Raw genomic sequence first — 19,980 nt, 5'->3', positions numbered from 1 at the left:
TGAGTGTGACCACCATTAACTCAGGCTTGCCCGGTGCTTCCGCCTGTGCTGGCCACGAGACCCCGCCCCTGCCTGGCGTGGGGGAAAGCGGGCGAGGCCTCTTACCCCATCCCAGGCACAGGAAGCGTTTCCTGACCAGGCGCGTCCGGATCCTGCCGATCACGGCCAGGTAGGACTGCCAGGCCTCGGTCAGCACCCAGCAGAAGGACGAGAGGAAGAAGAAATGCAGAAACGCGGCCGTCATGGTGCACACGCCCTGCAAGGAGAGAGAGAGGGCAGTCACTGCACAGAGCCGGGGGGTGCTCGTTAATAATGGGCCGGATACTCCCCGGCTTACGGGGCGTAAATCAGGAACAAGGCCACTCCGCCCAACAGGTGGGGGCGGTGTAAGGCAGAGGGGAGCCCAGCACAGTGCTCGCCTGGCATTCAAACCGCTGCTAACAGGTGTGACGCTGGCCGGCCAGATGCCAGGTCTAGGCAAGGCTCCCGCACTAAACACTGACAACTACCCAGCCGGGCTCACTCTGCTCACCTGTGTGTAAACACGGTCCCCGGGGACTGGGCGGCAAGGACGCCCGCGACTCATTGCCTGAATTAATCCCCCCTATCGTAATTGCTCAGTGCTGGTTTTATGAGCCTCCGAGCTTGGGGAATTCAGCAGACAGGAGAGAGACGGCAATGAGTCGAGCCCTGCAAATCCGTGGAGACCCGCTTTACAGCCACGGATGTGGATGGCTGCCGATCGTTTTTGCGGAGGTAGATGCGGATACGAATGGGCTATCTAGGGGTGTAACAGGGTAGTCGATGAACCAGTAAGGAAAAGCGCCTTGGTTAATGCTTTAGACCACTGTGATGTGGGGGGGGCTGTCTGCTCTGAAACCCAGGTTCCCCTGCGCTGTGATGTGTGGTTCCCACGTGTGGATTGGCCCAGACACCTAGGCCTAGCCTGGGCAGTTAGCAAGGCTCTTCCCAGGAGGAGAGACAAAGGGAGGGAGGCGGAGACGGCCACCTGGCTGGGGGGCAGGGCCTGGGAGCTGGGAAGTTGCTGGCTGGGAAAGATGAAGGGAACAGACTAAGCCGAGTGCTGAGGGTTGAGGGGGCGATGGACCCCCTAACCCAAGGGGGCTGAGGCATCCTGACCCTGACTCCTGTAACCACATCACGTCCGTGCTGGGCTGTGTCCTGGAGGAGCAATAAACCCCCCTCTGTTCTACTGGCTGGCGGAGTCTATTCTTGCCGCTACAGGGGTGCAGGATCGGGGGGGGGGTCCCTGACATGCCACCACAATTACACACATTCCCCCCCCCCCCAATAAATTTTTAGCAGACTGGCCAGCAGCCCAGTCCAGTCCTGGCTTGCAGTGTGTCTGGGACCTACCCCCGCTGCGGCTCTGCATTTAAAGAGTATTAGGAGCCAGGTGTGGCAGGCAGCCTGGTTCAGTTCCGGCTCACACCGGGTCCAGGAACTCAGACTCGCCCCCCAGGCAGGGGCTGCTACCACCCCACGCTGCTGCCTCTGTATTAGAGGCAGCAGCGTGAGGTGACAGGCAGCCGGTCCGTGAGGGGAGCTGGTTTTGAAATTGGCTCTCGTCGCGGACCAGCTCCCGCCTGGCGCCCCGCGCTGATTCAGAGGTAGCAGTGCAGAATGGCAGGGGCTCCTCGCGAGTGGGGCTGGGGCGCACTGGCTGCTGGCCCCGCCCCCGGGGACTATAGACTAGTCGAGTAACCAATAAGAATTCATGATGCGCCTCGACTAGTCAATTAACTGAGATTTAACATCCCAAGTTCTATCTAGAACCCGCCAATTCCGCGCACACCTGCAGCTCGCTTTTGCAGACACAGATACAAAGTTTGCTTCCCCGCAGGGCTCTAGGAATTCGTGTGACATTAATCAGGCTGATCTTCCTGGAAGGAAAGACCCATCGGTACCAGCCGGGGGACAGTGCACCTGGAATTTCCCCACCCACCCTCCACAGGAGGACAAGAGACGCCTGTAGCCCTGCCCTCTTCCTGCCGGAGACACGAGGGAATTCCTCCCAGCCGCTGAGTTTGCAGCTGGGGCCATGTGAGAGGAGAGGGATGAAAACCCCAGACCACAGGACCATGGGGTGTCTCTGTGCTGCTTGGCCTCTGGGGGACCCAAATGTTTCTAGGCACAAGCGCGGGATCCCCAGCTGCTTAGCTTGGTTCAGCCTATAGAAGCGGTTGTTGCCTTTTGAAATGTAAGACTGTAACTCACCTGTGTGCCTGTTTGACCTTGTAAATGCCTCCCTGGTTTCCTTCCCGTAGCTCATAAATCTTTCTCTAGTTTGTGATGGGACTGGCTACAGGCACTGTCTTTGGGGTGACGGGGTGGTGCTGAAGCTAGATTCCGGTGCCGGAAGAGCATTGCTTGTAGCAGGGAAGCGGGGGGGGGGAGGACCTCTCCTGTGATACATGCTGTACACACACAGCAGAGCATCTGGCCACAAGGGAGTGCTGTGCTCCATCACAGCTCTGAGCTAGGAGTGGCTCTCTGGCCCCCACCGCAGCCCTGTCTGAGCCTGATGGATTTATCCTCACATCCTTTGTGCAGGGAAGGATCGGTCCCCCTGGGGAAACTGAGGCACAAAGGTTCGGCCAAGGTCTCGCAGCAAACCAATGGCTGAGCTGGGGACAAAAGCCAGTTCCGTGGCGTCCCAAATCATACTCACGCCCCACAAACCCATCCCGTCCTGAGAGCCACAAACTCAGCAGTCGAGGGGTTAATCCCCTAGCACCTGGGCAGGGTTTGCCTGGTGTGAAATCCACCAGTCTCAATCGCAGGCTGACTTCATCCAGGTCCCATCTGCCTCTCCAGCCAGTGAGCCGTATGGGAAGAGGCCAAGCCACGCCACAGGGAAAGTATCTTGCCGTGCCCACCGGCACACAAATGCTCCAGCACACAGTCCTACCCTACCACGCAACACACACACACACAGCTTGGATGCAGGCAGCACCCCCTGCCATGCAACACACACACACACACACACACACACACACACTGCTTGGATGCAGGCAGCACCCTCTGCCATGCAACACACACACACACACACACACACACTGCTTGGATGCAGGCAGCACCCCCTGCCATGCAACACACACACACACACACACACACACACACACACACACACACACACACACACACACACACACACACACACACAGTGCTTGGATGCAGGCAGCACCCCCTACAACCAAAGCCACACCAGGCAGCCACCAAGCCGACCAGCGCTGGGCGCTCTGCCTCCTGCCTTTGCTGTCTTGGCTTCCGCCAAGAAGGGCTGCCCGCTGCAGACGCCTCTCGGGCAGAGGGAACCGCAGCTGGCGACTGTGTCAGTAGCAGCAGCGGGTGCTCTCTGCTCCGGGACAAGACGGGGACGGGACCTTTCTCCCCCTTCTCTGCTGCATGGTCTCCCTCCATCCCTCTCTCTGTCCACCAGCAGCTGCTGCAGACGGTGCCTCCGGGGGCGAGTCAATAGCGCCCCCCGCCCACACAAACACGCACCCGGGATGACTCATCCCCCCCCCCCACGGCCGCATGCTGCATCATTCTCAGCAGCTTGTCTCCAAGGCCCCAGAACGGCCCTGCCCACCGAAGGTCGCAACACCTGGCGGCCCCCGCACCCAGTCCTGCCCATCTGGCACAGCCCGCCGAGCCGGCTCACCCCTGCTGCAGGGATTCAGGGTGGGGGGCAGCCCGTTGAGGGCTTCTCTGCCCTTCTCTCGACATTTATACAGCAGGAATTCACTGCTGCTAATTCAGCTGGGGTGACCAAGCAAGCTACTGCGTCCTCTGGTCCCACCGCAACAGAGTGAGCTGCATCGAGAGCCCAGGGGATCACAGAGGACTTCACTAGCTCTACTGGTACAGGAGAGTTGCCAGTTGGGCCTGAGATGCAGCCACCTCTGGGGCAGAGCACAGCAGTGGTGCTAACAGCGCACAGCAACATTGCAAAGCAAATTAGAACAGGGAACGGTTCTGCCGCAGCAGCAGGACGCAGCGACTTCAAGGCCACATCCTGCCATTCCTATCTGCTCTGCCCACAGCTCTCTGGCTGTAATGCCGCAGGGACACGTCCATCCTGTGCCTGTCTCTCTCCCACTTGGCTTGTCCTCACTAGGTGCCCAGCCAGGCAGCGCCCCGTGGCAGCTGGCCAGGGCCCAGGAAGCCCCAGGCTGGCCTCTCACCTTACTGAGCATATGGGACTGGCCCACCAGGATCAGCACGTTGGAGGCCAGGATGGAGACGCAGAAATTCAGCAGGATGATGGAGCGCTCCGACTTGATGAACCTGCAGGGAGGGCAGAGGGAGGCAGTTTGAAAAGGTCCGGGGGCTGGGCCCTTGGCAGCAGGGCCGGACTAAGGGGTGGGTGAGCTGGGCAGGTGCCCGGGGCGCCAACCAACGGGGGGCGCCTGATGGCAGCTGGAAGGGGCGCGCGGCATCCCTTACAGCTGCCATCAGGCCCCGCGCTCCCGGCTCCCGGAGCGCCGGCCCCCCACATCCCTGCGGTGCTGACCAGCAGCGCCCTTCCCCCCACGGCCGCGGGGCCCTGCACGGCCAGGCGTGGCCCGCCCTGGGCTGCGCGCCAGCAGCGGTGGCCAGGTCGGACTGGGCAGGGCATGCGCCATGTGCCCCAGGGGAGGGCCCAGGCATGCGCCATGCGCCCAGGGGCGGTGCCACATGCCTGGGCCCAGGGTGCCAAAATGGCTTGGGACGGCCCTGCCTGGCAGACCTCCTGGCCTGGCTCCTCTCCAGACCAAAGGTGCACAAAGCAGGAGCCATCGTGACACGATAGTCTAGTGGCCCAGTCACGGCGGTAGCCCACCTCCAGCAGTGGCACTGGGGATACGGGCGAGGGAGCACAGTGCAGAATGTGTTAGCGGGCAGGCGTTCGTTCCAGCTCTTTGACTCAATAGGATCCAGCTGCAGTGAGTCCCACAGGTGAACGATCCCTCGCGAGGGGAAGCAGCAAGCTCCTTTGTCATCCCATTTCAGAGGAGTTGAGGCCTGGTTTTCCCATTCCAGGGCAGAGCAACGAGCCCCACAGATCTCTGCGCCGGGCACTGTTTGCTGATAAACCTCGACCCAAACCATCTCTCCCTCTCCTCCTCCGCAGACCGAGGTGCTCTTGCTGCAGACGCTGCCGCACGCCCTTCCGGAGGAACCCCGGGGGCCCCATTGCATGCCCTGGGGGGGGAGGGAGGAGGCGTGCGGGGGAGGCACTATGGGATCCAGAGCTGCCTTGCCCTCGGTGACAAAGGGATTCTGACTCCCGGTTCCTGTTGCAGTGACCGGCCGCTGCATGGAAAGCCTCACGCCTGGGCAGCTCCTCGCACAATGGGGCCCCGAGCCCTGCCCTTGTCCAGTAATGGCCCTGACTCGCTCCTCGGCTGGGCCCTCCCCCGCTTCCCTGATGCCTCTAGCCAGCAGATCTGAGACCGTTTCCCACCTTGGCATGGAGGGGAGGCCTGATTCGGCCGTCCCTCTTGCAGGTGGAGGGCTAACCTGATGCACGACAGACAGGCTCAGGCCTCGCAGAGCCCCGCCCTCTCCCCCCTCCCCCGCCACGTGTGCGCGGCAGCCCCAGAATAGCAGCCCCAGCAGGGCACGGCCCCGCCCACCATTGTCTTGAATGCGCGAAGAGCTTTGTTCTTTTCCCGGAACAATACGCTCAATCAGGCGGCAAAGCTCGTTTCCTTCCTCCCACCCCTTCCCTTCCTCCCTCCGCTGTCAGCACTGCCCAGGCCTCCCCTCTCCCCCTCCGGCTGCGCACGCTCTCCCGCCAACGGGCCTTTCTCCTGGCACAGGCTCGCCAGCTGCCCATCGCCCTGCGGGAGCAGCACTGCCTGGCCCTGGCTGGCCCCCTGCCCTCGGCTTTGCTGCTTCTGCTCGGCGTCTTGTGAGCCGAGAGCTGTCGGCCGGGCAGGGAGGGGCCCTGAGCAGGGATGTCAGCGTGTGGACGACACAATTAACCGATAAACTGGGGCTTAATCTTGTCGACTACCCGCACTCCCCCCCTTGCTGCCTCTCTGTCAGTGGCAGCAAGGGAGCAGGGAGCGGGAGCCGGTGCCCATGAGGAGCTGGCTTAAAAACTGGCTCCCTGCCACCACCGGATCCACCTGCCCTGCCACCTCCGCGCTGCTGCCTCTGATACAGAGGCAGCAGCCTGGAGGGTGACGAGGGCAGGCTGGGGCTAACACGTGCGGGGAGCCGGCTTTCCACTAGGCTCCCGGCGCCTGCTGGCTCCGCGGACCTGCCTGCCACCTTCCCCACTCTGCTTCCGACAGGCAGCGGGGTGGGGAGAGCAGGCAGGAGCTGGTGCTGGGGGGAGTCGGCTTAAAAGCTGGTTCCCCCCTGCACCAGCGCTGCGGCGAGCCCCAACTCCGCGAGGACAGAGGCTGCTCCGCCGCCCGCCCTGCTACGTCTGTTAAACCGTTAAACCGGCTCCTCCTGCCACCCCATGCTGCTGCCTCTGATAGGAGTGGGGCTGGGAGCGCACTGGCTGCCGGCCCCGCCCCCGGGGACTATCGACTAGTCGACTAACCGCTAAGATTTCACGCGCTTCCTCGACTGTTCAGTCACCCGGCGTCGAACACCCCTGGCCCTGATTCACAGGGCGCTGGTACAGTCTCGCTCCCATCGCCCATCCCCTCCCACCCCCGCCCTGCCCCCAGCCGATCTGACCTTCCCGGGACAGGCGCCTCCCCCAGGATACCCGCAGCGATGCCCGGCCACGCCCTAGCTCAGCCACTAGAAAACCTGACACAAGTGACCTTGCTCCCTCAAACACCCAGCTGTCAGCTGTGCCCCCCGGCCGCTGCCCCCCACCCCAGCCCCCGAAGACCGGGGAAGGCGGCAGGTGCGGGGCCAGGGCTGACCTACCTCCAGAAGGTGGCGTAGATCACCAGCAGGGTCAGCAGGGCCATGCAGGAGACGGCACAGCCGATCAGGAGCGGGACGGAGGGCGTGCGGGAGGGGTCCATGGCCTGCCGGGGGGAGAGAGGGGCTGAAAACGGGGAGGGGCGGCCCGCGGGAGCTGCGGGGGGTGGAAGGAGGGAGCTCCCCCGAGCGACGGTGGAGGGGGGGACCTGGGCAGTGGGGGTGGGTGGATCTGCCCATGTGCTGCCCCAGGGCGCTGTCACACCCAGCAGCTCTGTGGCCCCGGAGGCTGCCCCCCTCACCAGTCCTTGGACAGCCCTGTGTGCCCCATCACGGGTCCCTAAAGCTCCCCCCTCCATGCCCAGGCCTCCCTTCCTCTAACCCCCCCCCCACAGGCCCCCTGGCCTGCCGTGCACTGGGGCTTTGGGGCGGGGGCTTGGCTGCAGCCAGGCGCCTTCCTGGGGGCGCCTCTCCGCTCCCACAATTGCACTGGCCTGGCGCTCGGCTCCGGGGGGAGGGAGAAGCCCCGTCTGTGAGCGCTGGCGGGGGGGGAGGGGGGGGCAAGGCTCTCCCGGCTCAAGATGGCTGCTTTCGCTGCCCCTGGCAGGCCTGCTCATGAGCCATGGGAAGCCCCCCCGGCAGACGGCCGGCCTGCCAGAGCTGCAGCAGGGATCTCCCCACACCCTGCAGTGGGGCGGCTCCAAGGGCAGACGAGAGGCGCGGGGGCTGGGAAGAGTGGGGCATTTCCCCTCTCGCTGCACAGCCCCTCGCCGGCCGGGGGGGGGGGGTCTATTCATGTGGGGAGGGGCTGGGCATTGTCCGGAGGGAAATCTCCAGGCAACCGGGCGTGGGGCCCCCTTTGCTGTAGCTGGCTTGTCTCTCGCTAGGCCCCTCAGGGCCGCCAGCCCCTCAGCCTCTCCGCAGCCACAGGGCAAGGCCAGTGTTGGGGGCCTCGGCTCTAGGGCTGGCTAACCCCTCGGGGCAGGAGCACAACCCTCGGTGGGTCAAGCCGGGCCCCCACTACCACAGACCCTGGACCCCTAAAACGCCCCCCACCCTGTACCCAGGCCCCGGGGAGGACAGGGCCAAAAGGCCCTAGCACCGCAGCCATTCCCCCATTCCTCTGGGAGAAGACAGGGCCAGAATGCACCTCCCTGGCTCCGGTACCCGTATCCCTGGGGGGAGGCTGTGTAGCCGCAGACTTTATTGGTACCCCCCCCCCGGTGGGTTCCTGGGTGCCCCACAGCTTGGCCCATCGCGCTCAGCGCGGGATAAAGCGCCATGGGCGGGGGACAGGCGGCAGCCTACGGAGAGCCCTGAGCCCCTGCCGGGCTCCACGCCAGCGCCTGGCCAGCGGAGCCCCCACAGAGAGCGGGCAGGGGGAGGAGAGACACGGGGAGAGCGGAGGGCATCGTGGGGCCCAGCCCACACAGCCGCTGCCCCCTTCCGAAGCTCTCCCCTCAGGCCTGCCGCGAGGAACGGGGCACCCCCCATCTCCCCCCATCTCCACCCTCACGCCCTGCCAGACCCCGCTCCTCCCACCGGGGGGGGGGATGCCTGGCGGAGTCTGTGCCCGTCCCAGCTGCGCTCTCTAAACAGGGGGGTGGGGCAGTTACAGCAGCCCAGAGATGAGCGCCGGGTGGCGGGACCGTGCTTCGGATCAGCCCCCCCACCGTGCACACCCCCAGCAGCGCTCCCCGCCCGGCCAGTGCCTCCTACCAGGTCCTTGGGCAGCTGGGCGAGCACGGCGTAGGTGGAGAGGGGGCGACACAGGCATTTGGTGTGAGCCGGGAGGGTCTCCAGCGTTTGGCAGCTCTCCGTGTCCCAGTTTCCCGAGCCAGAATCCCTGGGGAATGGAACGGGAGAGCAGGAGAGAGAGGGATTTCCAACAAGCCCCCAGCCGCCGGGGCCGGCTTAACCCTTTGCCTGCCCCACAGCTGCCCTGGGGCCATGGAGCTGAGCTGCATTAGCTCCTGACCCAGATGCTGGGGCAAAGTCCTGCCCTTCCCCCCTCCTTGCCCCAGGCTGTGCTGACGAAAGGCAGCTCAGCTCCATCCCGCCCCCCCCCCTGCTCCCCACCCTCCGGGATGCTGCACACAGGCCTGATTTCATCGGAAGGCTCTGGGGTCGGGAGTCCAGCTCCAGCGAGGGAGGAAGCGGAGCCAGGCCCCAGGGAGGGTGCAGGGAGGCCAGTGGGGGGTCAGAGCCAGCTCTCACCCCTCTGGGCTTTGGGCTCTTTTCTGTTCAGCTCTCATGGACTGAACGCTAACGAGAACAGAGGGGAATTCAACCCACCAGCCCGGCGCCAGGCCGATACAGCCCAGGAGGGGAGCACCCATCCAACCAGGCATTACAGTGTGTGGGGGGGGGAGAGCGGGGCTCACACAACAGCACACCTGTGGGGCTGTGCACACCTGCGGGGCACAATTCCCAGCACACACGGCCTCGCGGCCACGTCGCCGACCACGTGCAAGGCCCGAGGCGTTCGCACAAGAGTGTGCAAAGCCACAGGCAGGCAGGCAACCGTGCAAGGCCAGAAACAGGTGACAATGGAGCCTGATGGCCCACGGGCCTAGGGCTCTGATGCCAGGGGCACATGGCCCTGGGTTGCTGCAGCAGGCTGCGGGGGAGGCCCTGCCCCGCCGACAGCGCCGCTGCTTGTGCTAGCGCAGTGGGTGCGGGGAACCTCCGCCACACCGGAAAACACACCTCCACGGGGCGGGGGAGGGGGGAAAGACACAGGCCCCCCGGCAAAACGTGGCTTCCCGTCCGGCCAGGACCACGGCAGGGGCTGCTGCTGCCCCTCCCCCGCCAAACCAAGGGGTGGCAACTGCCTGCCCCGGGCATTAGAGAGCTCTTCCTGGGGGCTGATTAGCCCAGGTCCTGGCCAGGTCAGAGGCGCCGGCAGCAGCTGTGGCACTGGCTGAGCCTTGCCACGTGCGCCGCACAGAGCATGCTGCCGCCAAGCTGCCCGGCTCCAGATGCTGGCCCAGTCCAGCCTCAGGCCCATCTTGAGACCCCTCCCCCCAGCAGGGTTGCACTGGAACCAGTAGCCCAGGCGGGGGAAGGCTGCGTCCCCTGTCCCCAAGACGCTCCGTGCCTGGCAGTGGCCGGGGGAGGGAGGGTCCCTTTGCGGGGGGAGCGGCCTGTCCACGGGAGGCGGCTGGACTGGGACTGTCCATCATGGGGGGCGTGCAAGCCGGCTGCCAGTCACAGCGAGGTTGCTGCGGCAACCTGAAGGGAGGATGCACTTGGCCAGATGGAGAGTGCGAGGCTCTCCCCCCTCCCGGATCGTCCTGCCCCACGGGCCACCAGCTCCCCACAGCCACTGCCACGAACATGCCCCTCTGGGCACGGCCGTCAGGGTGCCCAGCCACGGCCGCCGGAGGTCACTGGCGCCCCGCCCCTGCGCCATGGCGCTCTGCCCTCGTGGAATCCCTCTCCCTCCCGTGCGCCGCACGGCCCCGGCGCTCTGCCCTCGTGGAATCCCTCTCCCTCCCGTGCGCCGCACGGCCCCGGCGCTCTGCCCTCGTGGAATCCCTCTCCCTCCCGTGCGCCGCACGGCCCCGGCGCTCTGCCCTCGTGGAATCCCTCTCCCTCCCGTGCGCCGCACGGCCCCGGCGCTCTGCCCTCGTGGAATCCCTCTCCCTCCCGTGCGCCGCACGGCCCCGGCGCTCTGCCCTCGTGGAATCCCTCTCCTTCCCGTGCGCCGCACGGCCCCGGCACTCTGCCCTCGTGGAATCCCTCTCCCTCCCGTGTGCCGCACGGCCCCGGCACTCTGCTCCAGCCTCTCGCTAACGCGCCGCATCTGGCGAGCTGCAGGCACCCCTCCCCCACCCCGCGCAGGCACTAATCGATACCGTATTAGTGCCATTAACCCGTATTAGTGCAATTCCGTCCACTCCCCTCATCCTCACCGGGATGGGCGGGGAGCCTGTTAGATCCCTCCCGGCTGTGGAATAAGCCGTGTGCCAAGGCTCACGCGCGGGGGGCTCTCCCTGGGGTACTGGGAGCTTTGGGCTTAGGGGTGTGGGCAGCGCCACACAGAGCCCCCATCTGGCTTGCTGGCGCCTTCCAGCCAACGTACCCCATTACCCGCCCAAGAATGGGGGCAAGGGGTCCCCTTCTCATCCCCTTCTCCCCCTGCGAAGAAACCACGACCCCCCCAGCCCAGCCCCGGTCCCTCCCAGTCACCCCGCTTCTCCGCTTGGGGCGCGGCAGCCAGGCTGGGTGGGCAGTGCTGGGGGGAGGCTGGGGGCTCAGGCAGGGCGGGGAGGAGGGGTTGAGGAGGGTTGGTAGCCGCAGGGAGCCTGCCCTCTCCGCGTGCCCTGCCGTGTGCTGTCGACAACGCCTTGCGAGGAGGGGGGGCGGCTGGCTACCCCCAGCCTGGCCCTGCGTCCATCTCCCACGGCAGGAGGGCAGCGCGGAGCTAATGCCCTGCAGGGACCCAGCATCCAGCACAGAGCTGGCAGCTCCCTAGACAGGGCCCGGTGACGGGACAGCTGGGTTCTAGCTCCAGACCCCACAGCGGACCAGGCCCTGGTGTAAGTGCCTGCGGGGGGTGAGTGAGCAGAGGCTGCGCCATCCATGGGGCAGGCGGGGTTAGGGAGGATGTCCCACAGGCCCCACATCTGGCTCCAGCGCACAGAGCTAGCCCCCCCACCCGTGGGGCCCCAGCGCCAAGCCCCCCGAGTGGCAGGCCGGGCCCAGGGCGGCACTCACGCTTTGGAGGGGTCCCAGGTGACGCACTGTGGGTGCAAGGTGCCCTGCGGAGAGACGGAGCCGGGTTAGCAGAGACGGGGGCGTCTTCTCCCCCCGCTCTCGTGCGCCTCCGGCCATGGCGGGGGGCGGGGGCTCCGCTGCCCCCACTAGCCTCGTGCCCCTCAGCCCGCCGCAGCATGGGCCCCCAGAGGGAAGGCACCCTCAGAGGCTGGGGTGCCTGGTACCACCGTAGCATCCACGCCGGGCAGGCTGGTAACAGGTGGCCATGGAAACCTCCCCCCGCCTCCCGCTCAGGGAGCTGCCCCCGCTGCGCCCCACAGAGCGAGCCCCATGCGGCCCCGGGGCCCCGTCCCAAGGGTGATACGTGGCAGAGGAGTCGGGCAGCCCCCAAACGGAGCGGAAGGGGGAGGGGCAGCAGGGCACCCACGTGCCTGCAGGAGGATGTGGGCTCAGCAGTGGGGTGGGGGAGGCTGGCGCCCAGGCCCAGTCCAGCCCAAGGACCGTGAGACGGGGCTGAGGGGCAGCGGGGGCTGGGACGGCAGGGCCGGGACGGCTGTGGGGAAGGGCGGGCCCGGGGCTGAAACAAGGCTGTGGGGAGAGCCGGGCCCACCATTCGCCTGTGGGTGACGAGCAGATGACGGGGTTTGGGGGACCCCCCCCGCCCGAGGCCCCCAGCACTTACATTGAGCACGTGGGACAGTTCCACGGAGATGAGGGGCTCCGTGGGCTTGGTCAGCGGGCGCACGCTCACCGTGAGCACTCTGGAGGTGATGGCCAGGGGGCTCCTGTGGGCACGAGGGAACGGGCTGGAGTCAGGACGCACGGCGGGGGTGGGGCGTGCAAGCCGGTGCGCACGCAGCGTTACACGCCTGTCTTTGCACGTACACCTGATCGTGCGTGCCCCTCCTTACTCGTGGCACAGGGAGAGGAGGGAGCGCTGGGAGCCGACCTCGGCGCAGGCCAGGCCGTGGGCCGTTCCTCCCTGCTTGGTGTCGAACATCCCTGTTAGACGCCACCCGCCCTGTCGAGTCCTCCCGGCTAGATTTCCACCTCCCCGTGGGGGTTTGTCTGGCTTCAACTTCCAGCCACGGGGCCTAGTTAGAGTTTAGTTTCCAGGGCCCGTTATCACCTGTGGGTCCCTCCAGACCGCGGTCAAAGCTAACCTGCGCTCCTGGAATCTAGCGGCGTAAAGCAGGCCTGCCGAGCCTCCCGCCGCGTCTCAGCACGGACACAGCTGGGTTTGACGTGGCGTGTGCGTCCGCAGTTGTGTGGGAACGGTGGCTCCTTACCTTTGTGCGCGCACGTGTGTGTGTGGCTACACACACATACACCCCCCTGCTCGTGCGTGGATGGAGAGCGGGCCTGGGCGCAGTCGTGTTTGTGCACGGGTGCAGTGTGCGTGTGGATACACACACGCGTGGGCCCATCCGTGCCTACGGGCCGCTCGGCTGTCTCACGCTCCAGCCCTGCATTTTCCCCTCCCACACAAACCTGCTGCTTCTCTCTCGCGCTCGGTCCAGGCTACAGCTCTTGGCGGCTGATGTAGGTGGGTGAGCGGCCCTGATGTATGTGGGGCCGAGAGCCGCCAACCCGACCCTGCATCCCACCCCCTTCGCCTGCCCGTGCTTGTCAAGGGGCAGGATTGGACCCGGGCCGCTGGGAGGCGCTGCTCGTAATCCCGGCCACCCCCTCGCTCCTCCAGTGCCGCCCCCCAAAGCCCACGCCAGGAATCAGAGCCTCTGCCCGCCTCCAGTGCCATCTGTGAGGCCTGGGGCCTGGAGGGCGCCCCCCCCTTACCCACGCTCAGACCCAGGAACCAGGGCTGCTCCTCGCTCGATTCTTCCCCGTCCCCCCGTCCCCACCCGCAGCGGTAACGTCAGTGGGGTCACAGATCAGGGCCAGTCTGGGCCAAACCCCTGCAGGGCCCAGCCTTGTTCAACCTCCGCCCCCGCCCGGCTGCGTGTCAGAGTGATGAGCGACAAGGGACATTATCAGCCACCCCTGGGCTCCCCGCCCTGCTCTGTCCGGAAGCCCAGGTTCCTGTCCCGGTGCCCCAGCTGCCACCCACCTGGGAGGAGGTAAGATGAGGCCCAGCGTGCGATACAGGATGGCCCCGATCACGAAGTACGTCGACTCGTCCGTTTCTGCAGCGAGGGGAAGGGGACAGAACAGCAGTGAATGGAGATGGCAGTCATCCCGGGGACCTGGCTCCCCCCACGTGCGCACACGCTCCATGTGAGCTTGCACACGCGTACACACAAATGCACACCCCCCTCCATCGCCAGTGAACAAGCGGGCACGTGCACACGAGGGCAGGCAGACACGTGCATGTGCTCACCTGAGAACTTGGTGAACGTGCCTTCCCAGAGTCACACACGAGGTGGCACACCCACATTCATCACACGTCCACGGGGATGCAGACACACGGGCATTTGCACACCTGCACACCAACACACACCTCACGCACGGGCATACACACGCCTCGTCACACGTGAGTATGCACGCACGCATTGGCCCGCGTGTGTGCAAACACCTTGCACAGGTGCACACACAAACACTTGTGAACAAGCACGCGCCCGCACACACAGCTGCTCCCCCGGCAGCCCGCAGGTCCCGCGCCCCATGGCCAGGCCCCACCGTACCAGAGGAGGAGAGGCTGAGCACCGACTTGGGGATGAAGAGCTTGTCCTCCGAGTGGCGGGCCCAGTCCTTCATGCCCCGGCGCCCCTTCATGGGGAAGTTGATGTCGCTGGAGACGGCCGAGACGGGCTCTCTCTGGATGCTGATCACTGCCGGGCGGGGAAGGGAGACAGGGTCACTTCCAGCTCAGGCTGCCCCGGCACCCTGCCCACAGGCCTCCTGGGAGCCCGCCTGGCCCAGCCCTGCAGGGGCCACGGGCCGCCTGACACCCCCCCCCCCGGCCAGGCTCCCAGCCTCGCCGCCACCCATCTCTGCTCTGCCCCTGCCCAGGACAAACCAGCTCGCGCCCGGCCCGGCCACTCACCCAGGTTGTCGGTGACCACGAGGGAGCTCTGGAAGGCCTTCAGCGCATCCCCCACCAGGTGGATGAAATCCTCCACCACCCTCATGAGGTGCACGGTGCCGGGGGACACCTGCGGGCACAGCAAGGGGGAGAGCCCACCATGGGGCCCAGGTACAGCGGGGGGGGACCGGGGCTACCACAGGGGCCCAGGTACCATGGGGGCGGGGGGGAGGGGATGGGAGCTACCGAGGGACCCAGGCATGGCGGGGGGAGGGGATGGGAGCTACCGGGGGGCCCAGGCATGGCGGGGGGAAGGGGATGGGAGCTACCGGGAGGCCCAGGCAGGGCGGGGGGAGGGGATGGGAGCTACCGGGGGGCCCAGACATGGCAGGGGGAGGGGATGGGAGCTACCGGGGGGCCCAGGCATGGCGGGGGAGGGGATGGGAGCTACCGGGGGGCCCAGGCATGGCGGGGGGAAGGGGATGGGAGCTACCGGGGGGCCCAGGCATGGCGGGGGAGGGGATGGGAGCTACCGGGGGGCCCAGGCATGGCGGGGGGAAGGGGATGGGAGCTACCGGGGGGCCCAGGCATGGCGGGGGAGGGGATGGGAGCTACCGGGGGGCCCAGGCATAGCGGGGGGAGGGGATGGGAGCTACCGGGGGGCCCAGGCATGGCGGGGGAGGGGATAGGAGCTACCGGGGGGCCCAGGCATGGCGGGGGGAGGGCAGCGCTTTGCCACATGCCCCCACTCATAGGGAAGGGGGCAGGAAGGACCTGGGTGGCTCCAAAGGTCTCTGTGGGGCGGAGTCGGGGGGGGGGACAGGAGCTAGTGCTGATCCAGGCCATGCTGAGCCCTAGGGGAGGGGTCTCCCTTGCCCAAACCTCAGCTCTCTCCCACGCAGCCGCGCCAGACCTGCCCCCCGGTTCCCGGCTCGCCCCAGGCTCGCTGACCGTCCAGCCGCCCGCAGGCAGGGAGCTGGGCTCCCCCAATTCCATGGGGCCGCAGAGCCAGCCCTCCCCAATTCCCCTCCCCCCATGCAGCTAGCCAGAGACTCTGCCCCGCCGGCTCCCCCTCTCCGCTGGCTCCCCTGCCCGACTGGCCAGGCTCCTGCCGGCCACACAGCTCCCCCACAGCCTGCCCTACCTCCCCAGAGCCACCCAGAGACCCCTCCCCACAGGCCCCCCCCAGCCTGGTATGTCTCGCAGCACCCACTGAGGGACAGGAAAAGCTCCCAGACCGGGGGCCCTCTAGACAAGGCTAGAGCCAAGGGGGCATCTGACGGGGGCCCCACTGGAAGGGCCGGCCCCATTCGCCCTGCCCCCTTCCGCTGTCACAGCCGCGCTAAGCGCCCGCCCCCCTGGCCGGCTGCTGCCCGTCCCCGAGCGGCCGGCTCACCTGCTGGGCATCCTCCCACTTGTCCCGGTTCTCCGAGTCCACCATGTAGCTCACCACCTGGAAGAAACGCTGCCGGGAGAGGGGGAGAGGGGCGTGAGGGGGCAGCTCCGGGAGGCCCGGGGGCGAGGGCCAGGCGAGGCTTGATCCCGGAGCCTCGAAATTCCACTGCCCCCCAGAGGGCCCGTGCGTGCACACCCTGGCACAGCACGCCCCCCGGCTGGGGTTCTTCCTGGCCCGCGGCTCACCGGCCCCCCCACGCTCCTGCCGGCAGCCTGGCATCCGCGCCAGCTCCCCCCGCCCCACCCGCTCGGACCCAGGCCAGGTGCGGCCGCTGGGCTGGGGGCAGCGGGACCCCGATGCACAAGGGGCTGGAGGCGGCAGGGACACGACCCCGCCAGACCCAGCCGGGCTCCCGCCAAAGCGCGAGGGGTGAGCCCCCAAAGCAACGCCCGAGGGAAGGCAGGCAGCGAAGGGGGTGTCCTGGCCCCCCCCCGAGAACCATGCAAGGCCCCCCCTTTGAGGGGCTGGCCGGGCCGAACCTGCACGTCCTCGGGGGAGGGGATGTAGGTGGCCCGCTTGAAGGTGTCGGTGACGTTGCGCAGGATCTCCACGGAGAAGAGCAGGTCCCCGCTGTAATACGTCCGGCGGGACATCAGCTCCAGCAGGCTGCGCACCACCTGCGACATGCCCTCGCCCGCCAGCATGCGCTGCCCCTTGGCCAGGTGCTCCCGCAGCTTTGGGCGGAGGGAGAGAGGGGGGAGGGGAAGGCAGAGATTATCCTGCAGCAGGGAGTTCCCCAGGTCCCTTTCCCCAGCAGCCAGACAGGATTCTGGCTGGCAATTGCACAGACGAGAACCTGGGGCCATGCTTCATTCCTCCCCTCCCCAGTGTGGGCCCCCTCCAATGGCCCTTTCCCATGCCTCAGTCCCCCTGCATGGCCCCTGTGATGCCCCGAAGGGGCAGCTCTTCATGTCCCATCCCATGGGGGGCAGCTAACCCTCCACAACACACCCACACAGGAGATGGCATCCGGCCACGTTGCCAGGCTGTGAGTGTCCCAAGGGGCTACGGAGCTCCAGACAGAGGCTGGTTCTTACCCCCGCTCCTTCTCGCCCCTTGTCACTCCTGCACCCAGCCCCTTCCACACGGCAGGGCACTTAGGTGGCCACCCAGGAGAGATTCAGGGGCTACCCTGCTGATTAGCAGAGCGCCCACAGCCGGCAGCATGTGGAGCTACCGGTGGTGCACATCCATGCATGCCTCTGTGCACATAACAAAATTTATTCCACACACGGATGGAAAGAATTAGAGTGCTGGTCACAGGGACCTCTTAACCCAGCAAGGGCACCGTGGGGGAGGAGGCTGGCTTGTGGGGCTGGCCAAGGGGTGGGGCTGGCCCTAGGGAGGAGGCGTGAGGCACCTTTCCCTGCAGCAATCCCTGCCCCACGACCCCCACCCCCCACTTTCTGGAGAACGTTGGGTCAAAGCCCCGCACCCGGCACTTGAAACCATGACCCAGGCCCCCCACCCACTATGGGATGAGCCGCTCTGCAAACCCGGGGAGCCTCTGGCGGGGACCATGAGCCCCCCAGGAAATGGCCCCTGCCCAGAGCACGCAGGGCAAGTGGGGGGGGTGTGCCCCACCCCCTCCCGCACGGGGCCCAGAGCTGGCAGGGGGGGTCTGGCCCCGCCCAGCGCCGGGGGGCTCAAGGCAGCGCGGGCGCCGGGGGCGGGTGGCCTGCCCGCCGGGTGTGCACCTACTGAGAGATGTAAGTAGCGGTACTCGTGGGAGATGCACCGGGCGAAGCTGGGCAGGCCCCAGTAGGCCACCCCCTGGGCATCCAGCAGGCACCGGCGGCTGGCGGAGCCTGCACCAGAGGGGAAAAGAAGAAGGGAGCATATGGCCTGCCCGGCCCCACGGCCTGCCCGCTCCACCCCCCGCCCTGGGCAACCAGCCCTGCCCCCTACCCACAGCCCCACGGCCTGCCCGCTCCACCCCCCGCCCCGGGCAACCAGCCCTGCCCCCTACCCACGGCCCCACGGCCTGCCCGCTCCACCCCCCGCCCCGGGCAAACAGCCCTGCCCCCTACCCACGGCCCCACGGCCTGCCCGCTCCACCCACTGCCCCAGGCAAACGGCCCTGCCCCCTACCCACAGCCTGCCAGCTCCACCCCCCACCCCGGGCAAACAGCCCTGCCCCCTACCCCTACCCACAGCTGCTTGAAGCCAGTCCCCCCGACCCAGAGGTGCCCTGGGGCTGTGGGGCCCGAGGGGAAGCAGGGCTCCTGGAAGGCAGCAGGAATACGTGGGGGCCGAGCAGCTCCAGCGCGGCTCGTCCCCAGGGCCAGGCTGCTGGGGGCCAGGCTGATAGCCCCCCCCCACCGCTCTCAGCCGGGGGGTGCAGGGGGACGGCGCCTCGGCTGCTCACCGGTGGCGTTGGACGGGCATTTGTTGTAGATGGTCTCGCCAGCGGCCGTCTTCTTCCAGGTCATCAGCATGACGGACTCGTCCTTGCACATCTCGTGGTAGGCTGCCGAGGGAAGGTGGGGCGGAGATGGGACCCGGGGCTGTGAGGAGACGCCTGCCCAGCGCAGCCGGGCCCCTTGGCCTGGGGGCAGGCAGTGGGCTCAGGGGGAACATGCGTCAGGCGGGTTGGAGGGGGGCGGGATGGACAGACGGTGGGTGCAAGGACAGATGGACAAGCCAACAACAGTGGGTGAGAGAACAGATGGACGGACAGACAGACGGAGACACCGGGAGTGGGTGGAAGGACAGACGGACAAATGGAGGTGTGACGTAGTGGGGGTACCTGGCTGGTTTCTATGCTGCTGGCTCTGGGGTGGCCCCACTGGCTGCCGTGGGTACAACGACCCAGCAAAACAGGATGAGTCACTATGCAAACCAGTGGCCAGACACCCCCCATGGAGAGGAACAAAGGAAGGTGGAATGCTGCCCTGGCTGGGGGGCAGGGCTGGAAGTTGGTTAGTTAGTTGCTGGCTGTCTGGGAGCATGGAGGAGACAGCCTAGGGAAAGGGGCTGGAGTTTAGGGGCCCAGTCTCCCCCATCTCAAGGGGGCCTGAGGCATCCTAGCCCAGCTCTGTGACCAGATTCCATCTGTGCTGTGCTGTATCCTGGAGAGGCAATAAACTCCATCTATTCCACCGGCTGGTGCAGTCTGTTTGTGCCATTTCGGGGTGCAGGAGACGGGGGACCCCCAACGCGCCATCACAGGAGGTACACCAGATGGATGGAAGAACAGACAGAATGTGGGTGGAAGGAGGGACGGCTAGCGGAGGGCAGGTGGGTGGAAGGATAGGTGGACAGACAGATGGAGACACACCAGATGGATGGAAGGATGGACAGAATGTGGGAGGGAGGAAGGACAGACAGACAGATGAAGACACAGCAGGTGGGTGGAAGGACGGATGGACAGACAGAGACACAGCGGGTGGGCAGAAGGACAGACAGAAGGCGAGCAGAAGGAGGGACGGCTAGAGGAGGGCAGATGGGTGGAAGGAAGGAAGGACAGACAGACGGAGACACGGGCAGAAGGACAGACAGACGGAGACATGGGGCGGGCGGAAGGACAGACAGACGGAGACACGGGGCGGGCGGAAGGACAGACAGACGGAGACACGGGCAGAAGGACAGACAGACGGAGACATGCGGCGGGCGGAAGGACAGACAGACGGAGACACGGGGCAGGCGGAAGGACAGACAGACGGAGACACGGGCAGAAGGACAGACAGACGGAGACACGGGGCAGGCGGAAGGACAGACAGACGGAGACACGGGCAGAAGGACAGACAGACGGAGACATGCGGCGGGCGGAAGGACAGACAGACGGAGACACGGGGCGGGCGGAAGGACAGACAGACGGAGACACGGGCGGAAGGACAGACAGACGGAGACACGGGGCAGGCGGAAGGACAGACAGACGGAGACACGGGTGGAAGGACAGACAGATGGAGACACG

The 19,980-nt window shown here is 66.6% G+C and overlaps 1 protein-coding gene across 11 annotated transcripts in view; it reads right to left on the bottom strand.

Annotated features, from left to right (window-relative positions):
* The window catches only part of ADGRB2 (adhesion G protein-coupled receptor B2), a 93,714-nt gene that overhangs the window by 16,606 nt on the left and 57,128 nt on the right, over window positions 1-19,980 (bottom strand). For all 11 annotated transcript variants that reach the window (XR_012897552.2, XR_012897550.2, XR_012897551.2 and 8 more), the window contains 13 exons: window positions 18,433-18,534; window positions 17,766-17,872; window positions 16,544-16,738; window positions 16,005-16,073; window positions 14,630-14,738; window positions 14,268-14,414; window positions 13,694-13,769; window positions 12,308-12,410; window positions 11,626-11,669; window positions 8,623-8,749; window positions 6,907-7,010; window positions 4,212-4,314; window positions 106-256 (listed from right to left, as the gene is read on the bottom strand). Coding sequence is in view for 8 of the 11 variants with exons in the window: in XM_075908513.2 (XP_075764628.2) it covers window positions 106-256; window positions 4,212-4,314; window positions 6,907-7,010; window positions 8,623-8,749; window positions 11,626-11,669; window positions 12,308-12,410; window positions 13,694-13,769; window positions 14,268-14,414; window positions 14,630-14,738; window positions 16,005-16,073; window positions 16,544-16,738; window positions 17,766-17,872; window positions 18,433-18,534 (1,437 nt within the window). In the remaining 3 variants the exon portion in view is untranslated. The remainder of the gene's footprint in view (window positions 1-105; window positions 257-4,211; window positions 4,315-6,906; window positions 7,011-8,622; window positions 8,750-11,625; window positions 11,670-12,307; window positions 12,411-13,693; window positions 13,770-14,267; window positions 14,415-14,629; window positions 14,739-16,004; window positions 16,074-16,543; window positions 16,739-17,765; window positions 17,873-18,432; window positions 18,535-19,980) is intronic.

The sequence above is a fragment of the Pelodiscus sinensis genome, chromosome 26, assembly GCF_052426305.1.
Source record: "Pelodiscus sinensis isolate ZL-2025 chromosome 26, ASM5242630v1, whole genome shotgun sequence".
Classification (NCBI taxonomy): Eukaryota; Metazoa; Chordata; order Testudines; family Trionychidae; genus Pelodiscus; species Pelodiscus sinensis.
This window is presented reverse-complemented; position numbering and strand designations above follow the sequence as displayed.